This window comes from Diplotaxodon limnothrissa, linkage group LG2 (genome assembly GCF_057381915.1).
Source record: "Diplotaxodon limnothrissa isolate DT_005_m linkage group LG2, D_limnothrissa_male_GT1.1, whole genome shotgun sequence".
Taxonomy (NCBI): Eukaryota; Metazoa; Chordata; class Actinopteri; order Cichliformes; family Cichlidae; genus Diplotaxodon; species Diplotaxodon limnothrissa.
This window is the reverse complement of record NC_140597.1, coordinates 10,552,664-10,566,726: the sequence shown is the minus strand read 5'-3', so window position 1 is coordinate 10,566,726 and position 14,063 is coordinate 10,552,664. Positions and strand designations below refer to the sequence as shown.

General features: G+C 41.7%; 1 protein-coding gene across 1 annotated transcript; it reads left to right on the top strand.

The window, feature by feature from the left end:
* The first annotated feature begins 3,155 nt into the window (after window positions 1-3,155).
* Window positions 3,156-4,873, top strand: LOC146638239 (TBC1 domain family member 2A-like). Its single transcript, XM_085366993.1, has 4 exons — window positions 3,156-3,326; window positions 3,411-3,596; window positions 4,221-4,342; window positions 4,672-4,873. The coding sequence occupies exons 1-4, from the start codon at window positions 3,156-3,158 to the stop codon at window positions 4,871-4,873; spliced, it is 681 nt and encodes a 226-aa protein (XP_085223119.1).
* The last annotated feature ends 9,190 nt before the right edge of the window (window positions 4,874-14,063 follow it).

The following is a 14,063-nucleotide window of genomic DNA, read 5'->3' as shown; positions in this document are numbered from 1 at the left end:
GAACAAGTTGTTGCATGAATATCTGAGTGAGAACGACTTTGTGCAAAACCCCGCTGACCATTGTGTTTACACAAAAATGACAGAAAATAAGAAGGTGATTCTGATTGTATGGGTAGATGACCTGATCATTGCTGCTAGTGATGAAAGTGAACTAACTGTTGTGAAGAAAATGCTTGCAGCAAAATTCAAAATGAAGGATTTGGGTAAACTGAGACATTTCATTGGTATAGATTTTGACCAGAGTGATAACTGTGTAAAAATGTCACAAAAACAATATGTGGAAAAAATACTTGAAAGATTCAACATGCAGGATTGTAAAGAAAGACAGACACCTTGTGAGCAAAAACTGAACTATGCTGATGATGCAGAAAAGATGAGTGATGTCAAAAGGTACAGAGAGGCAGTTGGTAGTCTGATCTATTTGGCTACATGCACAAGACCGGACTTGAGTTTTATAGTCAGTAAACTTTCACAGTACTTTACTGAGCCAACTGAAGACAAATGGACTACAGTAAAACATGTACTGAGTAGGGCTGGGCCATATTATACCGTTCACGGTAATACCGGTATAATGTTAGGCAACAATAGGAAAATGAAATATCGCGATAGAATATGAGTAAAACGCGCATGCGCAGTGCCTTTGTTTTCATACGCACATGGCCGATTGTTGAGTGAAACAGATGAACCAGAATTGGTTTGTAAAAATGGTGCAACTTCAGTGATGTGGAACTGGTTTGGTGTTTGTCCGTCAGATACACGACAAAGCACATTTTTTTGCAGAACATGCAAGCGGCCGTCGTTATTGTCGTATTTGTCGGACTAAGATGCTCTTAAATCTGGGAGTAATCTGGGTCCTAAACTCCTTATACTTCGGTTCAAACGAACACTGCAGCATCACTGAGCGTTAAAAACTGTCTAAATTCTTTCATCTTTAATAAAACGATCAGCATTGCTGCTTTACCAGGTGTAACTATGAAGTTTAACTTCCAGGCATCCATTAAAACAAAATTTATTACATTTAACAGAGTTAGAAGTTAGCGGGAAGCTAGCGGAAGTTAGCTCGCTAGTTACCTAAGCATGATATTGCATGTTCTGACTGAGAGATTTCTGAAAAAAATCAAACGTACAGCTCTGCTATCACTTCCAACATAAATGAAGACAGGAAACTAAACAGCAGTGACGTTTGTAGGGTTACTGAAGTTGGGCTAGCTGGTATATAATGATGTGCTACGTAATCGCTAGCGACACAGCTATGTTAGCATAACATAAACAGGGAAGCTGGAGGACGAACACTAACACTTTTCCACTTATAAAAGTTAACGTTAAGGTTCCTCATGGTTAGAGACAAATGCAATCGCATGGCAGGGTGCTGTAAACAGACCAAACTTCAGTTAGGAGAACAACTGAGATAATCCATCCACAATACGAGGTTAGTCATTAATATACTGCAACAACATGGGAATAGAGCAGCTGCCAGAGAATTCAACATTAATGAATCAATGGTACAGAAGTGGAGGAAGCAAGAAGAATGAGTTTAATAAAGTTTGATTTATCTGACTGCTTTGTTTCGCTTGATGTGCGTTATAATCCCGTGCACCTTATGGTCCGAAAAATACGTATTGCATACTGCAGTTTAATTTTGCAAAGCACCTCTTTTTAACTTCAGTGGATATTATATATGGTTATGCTCAGGATATGTCAGCCCATTTCTACTGGAAATGCCTTTTGGTTAAACTTTCAGCAAGGAATTTGTATTTGCACTGTTACATTTTTATAAAGCTTTAATGTACATAAAAACCAGCTTCTTATTTAAGTGAAAATAAATGGAAGGTTTTCTTTTTGCGCTAGTAATGTTGTGGAGTTGTATTTTGTCTCGCATCAATTATATCGTCAGTTATATCGTTATCGCAAATTTTCAAATATATATCGTGATAAATATTTTTGGCCATATCGCCCTGCTCTAGTACTGAGGTATCTGAAAGGGACAACCGAGAAAGAACTGTGTTACAGGAAATGTGACAACAAAGAACTGAGGTTGTGGGCATACAGCGATGCTGATTGGGCAGCTGATGTAACAGACAGACGGAGTACAACTGGTTATTGCATAAGCTTGTCTGTAGATGGTCCTTTAATCTCATGGAAAACCAAAAGACAACCTACTGTTGCATTATCTACCTGTGAAGCGGAGTACATGGCTTTAGCTGCGACCCTACAAGAAGTTTTGTACCTAATGCAACTGTTACAAGGTATTGATGGACAAAAATATGCACCGCCAAAAGTTCATGAAGATAATCAGGGTGCAATTGCGTTGGCGAAGAATCCTGTGACGAGACAGAGATGTAAACATGTTGACATAAAGTACAACTTTGTGAGATCAACTGTGAGTGCAGGAAAAATAACTCTGGATTATTGTTCAACAGAAGAGATGGTTGCAGATGTAATGACAAAGCCTGCAACAAAAGTTAAGCTGTTCAAGTTTGAGAAGTTTATGTTTGGGCATTAACATGGTATACGAACATGTATACAGTACTGAGGAAGAAACCTTTTGTTTGTTGTTTTTTTTGTTTACTTAAGAGCATCATAATATGAGAGCAAGTGGGGGTGTTGAAATAAGAAGAGAAAATGCTCTCAATTATGGAGACAGTCAAATGGTTTATTTATGTTTGATGTGTGCTTTACATTTGTGTGGCTGTTAATAAAGTTAGCGCGCTCTAGGGGGCGTATGCGTTCATCAAAAAATGGCCGAAGGCTGATGTGTGATTATTCCTCCCAAAATGTCGTTGATGAAGTTAGCTATGCACGTTAGATTTTACTGCGCATTTTCATACCTCTGCCAACAGAGTGCTTTATCCGCACCTGAGCACAGGTGGCTCCTCCTCCTTCCTGTTGGGAATGCTGGCGAGCACTCAGTAATCCTGTTCTGTTTCCAGCTGTGTGAGAAGAGTCGGACAGCTCCTAATCCTGCCTCCAGGCAGGTCCAGCTGGACCTTCACCGAACCCTGACGACCAATCAGCACTTCTCCTCGCTGTCCAGCCCCGCCCTCCAGCAGCTCCGCCGCATCCTTCTGGCCTTCTCCGGGCATAACCCTGCCATTGGCTACTGCCAGGTACTCAACAGGTCAGAACAAAAGTATAAATTTTATATCTGAGTTCTTATGTGGACCCGCCTTCCAGGCAGAACCTCACCTTCCATCAATGTCCACAGGTTAGCGGCCCTCGCTCTGCTGGTCCTCCAAAGTGACGAAGACGCCTTCTGGTGTCTGGTGGCAGTGGTGGAAGCCATCATGCCTCAGGACTACTACACCAAGAATCTGGTGGCCTCTCAGGTCAGCAGACACACTCACCTGCTTGCCTGCTGTGATCTGTTTTAGTGATCAGTGAGGCTGATCTCTGTGAGTCTTTGTGCTCAGGCGGACCAGCGCGTGCTGAAGGACTTCATGGCGGAGAAGCTTCCTCGCCTGGCATCTCACTTTGAGGATCACAACATTGACGTCTCTCTGGTCACCTTCAACTGGTTCCTGGTGGTTTTTGTGGAGAGTCTGCCCAGCGACATCCTGATGCCTCTGTGGGACGCCTTCCTGTATGAGGGTACCAAGGTACCATACACCCGAACACACCATGACAGAAATGCAGACAACACTTGAATGCACCACAGTAGTGTCCATGGAAACAAAAATGATTTTGTTTTCACCTTTAGATGTCTTTATTTACATTTTAGGAGTAATAAGACATTGTTTACTAAGCATGGGGAACTGTCATGTGACATGAAATAGGAGTGGGAAAGCAGATAATTCTAGTAACGACCTCACAGTCTACCACAAGCAGCGTAAATCCAGACGATGAGCGGGACAATGCCTTTGGGCTTGTTTCTGCAATGTGACAAATGCAGCACAGCTTTTACATCGTTTGTCTCAGGAAATAAAATCACAGTTCAGACACAGAAATATATACCACACAGGGATAAATGCTGACAACAGCTTCAGCCACGTAGATCCAACCCAAAAGTTTAATTTAAACTTAAAGCTCAACTACCAAGTAAGTTAATATTATCTGGCAACTGAGGAACCAAGTGGCTTATTGGAAATCGATCAGAGCTGTAATGAGTAAAGGGCCCAACTGCACCACAACTGAAAGAGTAATTTTATGACTCACCTCCTCAAAGTTTCCAATTAATTGTGTGGCGTGAGTGTCCTGTTATGAAATGCGTGTCTGTGCTGCAGGTGATCTTCAGATACACTCTGGCTCTGTTCAAATACAAAGAGGACGACATCCTGAAGATTCACGACAGCGTGGAGATCTACCAGTACCTACGCTTCTTCACAAAGACCGTCTCCAATGCCAGGTACGCACTCGCCTCCACCCGCCTTAATCTACGAGCTGTTACACTCTCAGAAGTGTAGCGGATGTAGCTGTTGAATCTTTGAGCTTCAAACCCTTTTTACTGAAATTTTGTGAGAAGTTTAAATTTCCCTGATCACAGTAACAACGATTTAAAGATTTTTAAGTATCTGCAGCTCTCGGATACATGTGGTCCAGTCAGTCCAGTATTTCCTGCTCAAACTGCAGTACCTGAAGTATCAAGCAGCATAAAACAGAAACACTCAAGCTGATCAGTTTCCAGTTCCTCTGTGTTGGTGATCGAGTCCTTTCCACCTGCGTGTGTCCATGCAGGAAGCTGACCAGCATCGCCTTCAACGACATGAACCCATTCCCCAGCCGGCTGCTGAGGAACCGGCGAGTGCTCCACCTGGAGCGCCTGCAGGCGGAGCTGCGTGAGCTGGAGGAGCAGCACAAGGAGGTCATCACCGAGAGCGTCGTACGGAAAGACAAAGAGCTCGACGTCATGGTGAGCGAGGACGACGAGGACCTCTGATCACACGGGACGCTTCAGCTGCTCACTTCGAGACGACGATGAGTTTTCCATGAGTTCAAGAGAATTTTACTAAACCGGCTGTTAACTGGTTTCCTTCACACCAAACACAGGATTGTGTCAGGTTCACCATCTCTACTAACACTACAAGGAAACAGACGCATACAGATTTAACTGCATCACATCTCTGAAACAAGCTTGCAGTAAACAAATGTGTACTGTGTTCACGTGTGTAATAAGTCAGGCTGCAGAAATGTGCAGATGTATTTCAGTGAATTCATTTGGATTAATATGTGATAGCTTATTTATTTCATTGCATCTTTTGCTTTATACCTAAAAATGCGTGACATTTCTAAATGTAGTCACATCCCTATGAAACATGGTTGATTATCAGCTGTAGTCACAGCTGGTGATAAAGTAATTAAAATGTCCAGCTATTCAAAAATAGGGCATTCTGCACAATGAGTACTTTTTGGTACTTGAAGTATATTTTGATGCTGATGCTTGAGGGCATTGTGCTGCATTGTCGAAGCTCTCTGGGCTTCCGGTTAGAACGACCTCACAGTGTTTTATTTTGATCTGGTGTAAAGTGCATTGTGCAGAAATGACAGCATGATAGTCACATGATAAAACTGACTTTTCTTCTTTTTTTTTTTTTAATTTTACTGGGTGTGCATCTTGTTCAAATGTCTTTTTCAGCATTTGTACATAAATATTCTGTATATAAATATTTGATTTTCATTTATTTTACAGAGTCCTTTATTTTGTTTCACAAATATGACATTCATGTCAAATGACATCTGCAGACTTTATAATGACCAGCAGGGGGCAGTGTATTGCAGTCTATGAGAACATTTACTGAGACCTGTTTCATGCACTAGTTTCATGTCTCATTGAATCCAACATGATGTTGATTTTGTAAATTAAGGTCACATCTTCATCACATCTAATTTCAAAACACTGATCAATTTAAAAAAAAAATGAATTCCATACCAATTGCAGGAATAAAATAGGAATAAATAACAAACGAGAAATACATACAAAACAAGAGAAAGGCACACATGAGAGAACAGGTCACATGACAGCACAGCATTATCTACCCACAATTTGAACTAAATAACAGATAGCACAGGCAATGAAAACAAACGGAAATCAGAATAAATTTAAAAACTTTTATTGATGTTAACTTGAAGTGCTGAATTAGCCCTGTTGTCAGTTCAAATCACTTCAATCTATAGCGCACTTTAAGGTCTTTAGACCTTAAAAAGTAATACACTGCAAGGTAAGCTTGCAGCATCTTACTTTAAGGTCAACTGTGAAACTTTGTGGAAAGCCTGAGACAAGTTGATGAGTCAGTGAAGCGCACTTCCTTCTGATGACGGCTATACTGAGGTGAGTTTTTAAGCATATCCTGAACTTTATTCATTATTAGACTTCTGACACCTGGCAAATAAACTCTCACGCGATATGAGAACATAACAGCAAAAAGCCAGTAGCTGGTACATGAATGGATAAAAATTGGATCCCTCTTAGATTGAATTGGTTGCCCTCTTATATTACGTTGTTTTGAACCTAACCGCATCCACTGAATTAATGCAGTTTTCAGGACAGTAAAAACAGAGAACTCTGATATACACAATTTCTGATTGCTGATAGTGTTTCTTAATGCAAAATGGGCTTCCATTTAAAATGCAATTGCTTTATGTTCGATCTTTAGTGAAGAAGGGTCATTTTTGATTCTGTGGACAAGGGATGCAAATGGAATGTGAAGGCAACAGGTAGTAGGGTGAATTAGGGTTTCGTGTGGTCTTCAGTGCATGAATTTTATTGCCACTTTATTTCAACTTTTTATTAATGTACTCAAAAGAAAAACAAGAACCACAAAGGAGATTCTTGTGATTCTTGTTTGTGCTATCTGTTTGTGAAAGAAAGCACATTTTACCACATCATACTGTGTTTGCTGCCATTTATTTTACTCGTCCTGCCTGAGTGTCTGGGCTGCGTTTGTCTGTGCACCTTTGTTCTGGCCTTCTGCTGATGGGTTTCACATGCTGGGCTTTCCCTCTTGGTCCACACCCAGCAGCCTGCTGCTGACCACACACAGCCTACAAACTGATCCATCCATGCATCCATCCATGCATGCATGGCCTGGTTATTGTTGAGTTATCACCTCCAGCTCCTTGCTCATAACCAGGTAGATACTGGGCTGGGCCTGATCTCTGAGCTCAATAACAATGACAAAAATGCCAAACACTTTACTCTTCATGGTAAAAAATGTTTATAATACAGTAAAAACTGGATGTAGCCAAAATCAGTGTTTTATATACAGTGTAAGTGAACAACATTGCTACACTGCTGGTGTTTGATTGATAGAGGCTTTCTTTATAAGAACTATGATATCATTTCTTTTGCTGATTAACAATTTTTATATAATTTTTATATCATATATAGCTTTCAAGAAGCCAAAGATCACTGGACGAAAAGACTACAGACCTGTGGCTCTGACATCTGGTCAGGAAGTCTTTTGAGCGCCTGGTTCTCTCCTATCTTAAGACCCTCACGGCCCCCCTCCTGGACCCCTGCAGTTTGCATACAGAGCCAACAGGTCTGTAGACGATGCCATCAACATGGCCCTACACTTTGTCCTGCAGAATCTATGCTAGGATCCTGTTTGTGGACTTCAGCTCTACCTTCAACACCATCCTTTCAGACCTTCTTCAAGGATTGCTTTCCCAGATGAATGTGCCTGATCCCATCTGCCGGTGGATCACTGACTTCCTGACGGACAGGAAGCAACCAGTGAGGCTGGGGAAGAATGTCTTGGACTCCCGGACCATCAGCACGAGCTCCCCTCAGGGCTGTGTTCTTTCTTCTATGCCCTTCTCCCTGTACACCAACTGCCGCACCTCCAACCACCAGTCTGTCAAATTAATTAAGCTTGCAGATGACACCACCATTATTGGACTCCTCTCAGACGGGGATAAGTCTGCCTACAGGATGGAGGCTGAACATCTGGTGTCCTGATGCAGCCGCAACAACCAGGTGCTGAATAAGTGTTATTTTCATTTACCACTGGCCCAAGTACATTTTTATTGGCTTGTGAACAAAGCTGTAGTTTTTGTATTTTTAAATATTAACGCAATTTAATTGAGACATTATTTATATTATTTCACTTTCAATGTGAAAAATGCTGGAAAAACGTTGAAAATAATAGTCACCCCTGTTCGCTGCAATGTAAAATAGTACAACTGCTGTCAGCCTTCATTAAGTTGTATCATTTAAACATTTGCATATTTTTATTCAACTTCTGCAGGATGCTTTGATGAAAGACTCCCTTTTCCCAAGTAGAGGCTTTACTAGAGGTCACAGGAACAGCGCTGCTGTTTTGGATGCGGAAAAATGTTGTCTTTCACTCTACCTGAGCTCAGTGTCTCAGTAAGGGCTCCGCCTCATTGTAGCTGACGCTGAAATGTTTGTGTGGGTTGCCATGACAACACCAGAAGTGCATCTGAGATCGTGTCCAAATTCATGGGCTGCATCCTCCTGAGGACTCGGTGTTCTGACAAAACGTCTTACTTTGGCAAAACGTCCTACCGTAAGTAGTTCATGCGTTCTCGGCGGCTCTAGTGACCCTCGAACTCTCGGCTAGCTATCGAGGTGGTGGATAACATACGTCTCCCCCACAAGAGCACGAACCTACAACTTTTCTACTACTGGTTTTACAAGGCGTACACGGTAAAAACATTATGCTGTTATTTGTTAAGCACTTGTGCACCTTGTGAAAAGAAATAAGTGGCTGAGATGGATGTCATATGTGCTATTGATATTATTTTACTCGTTTCTAGTTTTCACGGTGCTCCATGATTGTGAGAGGAATAAAAAAGAATTGTGGACATCAGTACGAAGCATGGATTCTTTTGACCAGAGTAGATACACTGGTCCCTTGAATATACTAATCTTTTTGAGGTGGGTGACTGTTCCTGTGTATTTACAGAAACAATGGTTGTGATAACCTCAGCTGTTTCAGAGGGTGACTGTTCGTTGCTTTGCGCACTTTTAAATCTGTATACAATGGTTTGTTCCCTTTTTGTGTTCTGAGGTTTAAACAAAGATGTACTAGATGTATTATACCGGTCCCTCGAATCTACAAATCTTTTAGATGTGGATGACTGTTCATTTTCATCTGTGTTTACAGAAACACTGGGTGTTGGAACCTCAGTAGTTTCTTTTTGGCTGACAGACTCTGGAGCTGTACAAGAGGAATAAAGAGCTGCAATGCTTTTGTGAACCTGACCTGGGAAGGGAGAGAAATATATTTTTGTTTTGTTTTTGTTTGTCTTCTTGTTTTATTTGATTCCTTGTGGGATTTGGATCCAACAAGTAAAGTATGCATATTATGCACACACACAAACACACATGCAGCTATTACCATTTCTTGTATTCTTGAATAAAGACATTGATCTGACACATTTAAAATGCAGCCAATTGTTTTTATTGTTATATTATTAAGAAAAAAGAAAAGGTGGGGGTGGGGGGATGTAAAGAAGAGCTTAAAGGAAAGGGCTAGAGGAGAGAAATCCCCAACAATTAGCAGGGCATTTTTTTACTTGGACAAATTGTTAATAAAGTTTCCATATCTGTAACAATGATGACAGTATAATTGTTTATAAACAATTATATTGACAATTATATGTGTCCAGTATGTTGGCTCATTTTCTTTTACTTTTTGCATTTGAAAATAAAAGTTGGGCTGATTTTGACACCATTACAAGAAGTGTTGTTAATGATTCTTTTTGAATTAAAATCAGGTTACCACAAATTGTTTTTTAATTTAATTTCATTTGAAATGTTTGTCAGTGGGTAAACAATTCGTAATGCAAAGTCAGAAACATCGAGTTATTCTTGTACTGCATGCTTGCAATAAATAAGTTGTCCTAACAGTCAGTCAAAGGAGCTTGGAAAGAAAAGCGTCTGGACTTCTTTGAGTTGAAGTGACTGATATATATATTTTTTGTCTGTTTGTTTTGTTGGTTTTTGTTTTTTGCCCTTTATCACCATTCCTCTTCCCTGCTGTTTTTCTTTCCCTCTTTCTTTCTCCCCTTTCTTTCCCCCAGTCATGTCTGTCCTATGTGTAGCAAGTGAAAATAAAATAAACAATAAAAACAAAGGTGAATCAAATAGACCAATACGGCAAGGCCGGGATGGTCCATTTGGTAAAGTAAATCCGTTAGTTATATTTAACATAATGTTAAATGGTAACATTCTGTTTACAATGTTACCATTTTACATTGTGTTAAATGGTAACATTCTGTTTACAATGTTACCATTTCACATTGTGTTAAATGGTAACATTCTGTTTACAATGTTAACATTTACATTATGTTAAATTGTAACATTATGTTTATGATGTTACCATTTTACATTATGTTAAATTGTCAGTAGGCCTGGTACCGGAACCGGTACTGGACCCCCTTTTACTTTCAGCCATCAGAAGAGGGTACACTGTGGTCATAACAATACTCAGACTGTAGCATTTAAAGGTCCCAAAGTGTACCAGGAAAATATCCCCCGCACGATTACACCAGCAGCCTGAATTGTGAATGTGAGGGAGGATGGATCCATGCTTTCATGTTGTTCACTCCAGGCTGATATAAAAATGATATAACTAATACTACTTCTACTAATAATGACAATAACAACAAAATAATAATAATAATGTCAAAAATACCAGTAATAATAATAACAATAACAACATAAACAACAACATTACTACTAATAATAATAAAGATAAACAAATGTATTAAAAAATTAATAATGATAATAATAATAATAAAACTGATCATAACAGTAACAATATCAATCATAACAACAACAGTACTAACAACAATAATAACAATAACAATGAAGGTGTTGCTGCAGATCTGAGTCCCGACTCTGCTGCCTTTCTAGTGCGGCAAAGAAAGTAAGAAATAGAAAAAGAAAAGCACAAATAAACTGAGTGTGAGGGTTTTTCTACAAGTTACACTGAATATTTGCACAGACATGCTGACTGTTTGCTGGGAGACGTCACCTGTCTTTTATAGAATAGCAGGTAAGCTGTTCTCTGCCGCTGCTCACACACAGACTCACACGTGGTCTGGCAGACCAACTCGTCATCGTACGTGAGCCGGCTGTCTGTGACGTCGTCTCTTCCGCTCATCTGGTGAACGCCGTCACAGACGTAATGTCCTGAGAGGAGAAGGCGCACTTATTAACGTCTCATAAACTTTCAAAGCTGACCTGCATTCAGCACATGTGTCTGAAAGCACCCACTCACCGCTGTAAGCTGAGGAGCCCAAACGACTGATCACGCTGACCAACAAATAGCGAGCAGTTTACTGGGAGAGGGCAGCGGCACCACCCGTTAGCTTAGAAATGGGCTCCATCCATACTTGAAATGAACGGTGTGCCTTTTCCCTTACCTCTTCAGTAAAGGCTGTGTCCTGGCTGATCACCAGCTGCTGTGTCAGAACAATGGGGCTGTTCTTCTTCTCCACGGTGAACGATGGAGTGAACGTAAACCACTTCAGCTGGAGGATCAGCACACTGAAAGAGATGAGACAAAGAGGAGAGGCTCAAAGGAAGACGCAAGGAGGACATGACATGAACAAAACTGACACCGACTGAACTGTGGTGGTTTGAGGCCTTTGGGGACCGATTTGAGGTTACTCACTTTGGCAGGTTCAAGAACAACAGCTCCTCTTTGATCTTCTTAGCTCCGCACTGGCATTCGTAGTCCAACAGGCCGCCCTGCAGCAGGGAGCAGGAGGAACAGGTGCATTAGAGTTAAACTCTTTTACAGATGAATTCACATATTCGTGGGAGCAAGCCTGTTCACAGAATAGAGTCTAAACGAGCTCTTACTTTCAGACTCCAGCCCCGCCCTTCAGCAGCATCCTGCTGGCTGGCACAACCTTGCCATTGGCTGCTGCCAGGGACTCAACAGGTTAGAACAAAAATATAAATATTATATCTGAGTTCTTATGTGGACTCGCCTTCCAGGCAGAACCTCACCTTCCATGAATGTCCACAGGTTAGCGGCCCTCGCTCTGCTGGTCCTCCAAAGTAAGAAAAAATGAGGAAAAAATAAGGAGCAGACCAAGCAAAAGAGGGTATTTAAAGAGACAGTGCTCTTAAGGTGCATTTTTGGCGAGTTTTATTATCTAAATGTCATTGTGTCACTTTCTTATGAGGCTTCAGTGAACTGAAAAAGCTTCTGGGTTTGAGAGGCGAAACGTCTTCAAAAAAGTTAAAGAAGTCCGGTTGCTTTTTTCCCCCAAGCTCCTTAGAGTTCTCTGAAAATGGTCAGGTAGAAGGACTGGACTGAAAATGAGTAAAAAAGCAGCCAAAGCCCAAGGAAGTTGAAAGACTGGAAACTATTGCTGAGGTCATGTCAGTGTAAAAAGTTACCTACAAGTCTGGCACCTTGGAAGCAAAACATAAAGAAATAAGGTGTAAGGCCAAATGTTTGGTCCTGCAGCCAACCGGACCATGAAATATAGAGCACAGGTGAACAAAGTGAGGCAGCAGTTTGCTGATTTCCACCTTGTGCCTTTCATGTTGATCAGCTTAGTAGTTTGCCAGCTTTCTAGCTGTTAAAGACTTTTGGCGAGAGGTTATTCATATTTGAACTCTAATTGAACCCCTCTTTTTTTTACTGTTTTTTTGTTTGTTTGTTTTTGGGGTTTTTTGTTGTCTTAGATGGCCTGACTCAGCAGGTGGGGGCAGTTTCTGAGTTTACCTTCGTTCAAACAGTGCAGAAATGGTTTCGCTATGCTCCAGACCGGATGGGTGGTGCAGGACGCCCGATATCCAGCCCCGTCATGGAGTAAACTAAAAACAGTAAATAATACATTTAACAAACAAGCAAGCTCTAAATTTAAGTGGAGAGACTGCAGACATAGCCGCACCATTCCAGGGATTTTTGGTTAGCATGAGGGGTCTAGCCAGGACCCTTACTGGATACTGGGTGGGAATCGAACGTGCGACTCCAAAGATATGTAGTATTACCACTACACTATCCAGCTGCGCTACACTATCCAACAAAAAAAGTTTTTAGAAAATTTGATAAAGTCTGATGCTTAATATTGTAGGGATATTAATATCCCTATGATATTAATACGGATTAATAACACAGAGAAGTCATACTTCTGTTATGACAGAATTAATTGGGTAAATTATATTTACAATTGTAACATTGTAAACTTAATGTTACGATTTTACATCATGTTGCAATTTAACATAATGTGAAATTGTAACATTGTAAACATAATGTTACAATTTTACAATTGTAACATCCATCCATCCATCCATCCATCCATCTTCATCCGCTTTATCCGAGGTCGCGGGGGCAGCAGCCTAAGCAAAGAGGCCCAGACCCCCCTCTCCCCAGCCACCTCCTCCAGCTTATCCGGGGGAACACCAAGGCGTTCCCAGGCCAGCCGAGAGATATAATCTCTCCAGCGTGTCCTGGGTCTGCCCCGGGGCCTCCTCCCGGTGGGACATGCCTGGAACACCTCACCCAGGAGGCGCCCAGGGGGCATCCTTGTCAGATGCCCGAACCACCTCAGCTGGCTCCTTTCGATGTGGAGCAGCAGCTGCTCTACTCTGAGCCCCTCCCGGACGGCCGAACTTCTCACCCTATCTCTAAGGGAGAGGCCAGCCACCCTTCGGAGGAAGCTCATTTCTGCCGCTTGTATACGCGATCTCGTTCTTTCGGTCACTACCCACAGCTCGTGGCCATAGGTGAGGGTAGGGATTGTAACATTGTAAACATAATACAATTTTACATTATGTTACTGTCAGAGTCGGACGGTGCCCCGACCGGTCGACCTGTGTGTGTGTGTTTTTTTGTTCTCCTCTCTCGCTCCGCTTTTTCTCCGCTGCGATTGTTACGCGGTCGCGTAGCAACGGGAGACCTCCGACCCGTAAGTGCTGCCGCTCTGAGCTGCCTACTAAGCCTGGACGCGATCGAGACGGAGAGACGGAAGGGGACACTTCACTGATTCTAGGGAGTTTTGTGGACACACGAGGGGAGACGGGGAGAGGAGCACTGAAGGGACTTGCACTGTGGATAACTGTGGATTGATTTTGGCTTCACTGTAAATAAAGACACTGTTCAACTTAAACGAGAAGTCCGCGTCTAGGTTCGCTA

Coding starts and splice junctions, on each gene's coding strand:
- LOC146638239 (XM_085366993.1), top strand. CDS start 3,156: ATGTGGACCCGCCTTCCAGGCAGAACCTCACCTTCCATCAATGTCCAC. Junction 3,327..3,410: donor AGAATCTGGTGGCCTCTCAG/GTCAGCAGACAC, acceptor CTTTGTGCTCAG/GCGGACCAGCGCGTGCTGAA. Junction 4,343..4,671: donor AAGACCGTCTCCAATGCCAG/GTACGCACTCGC, acceptor GTGTCCATGCAG/GAAGCTGACCAGCATCGCCT.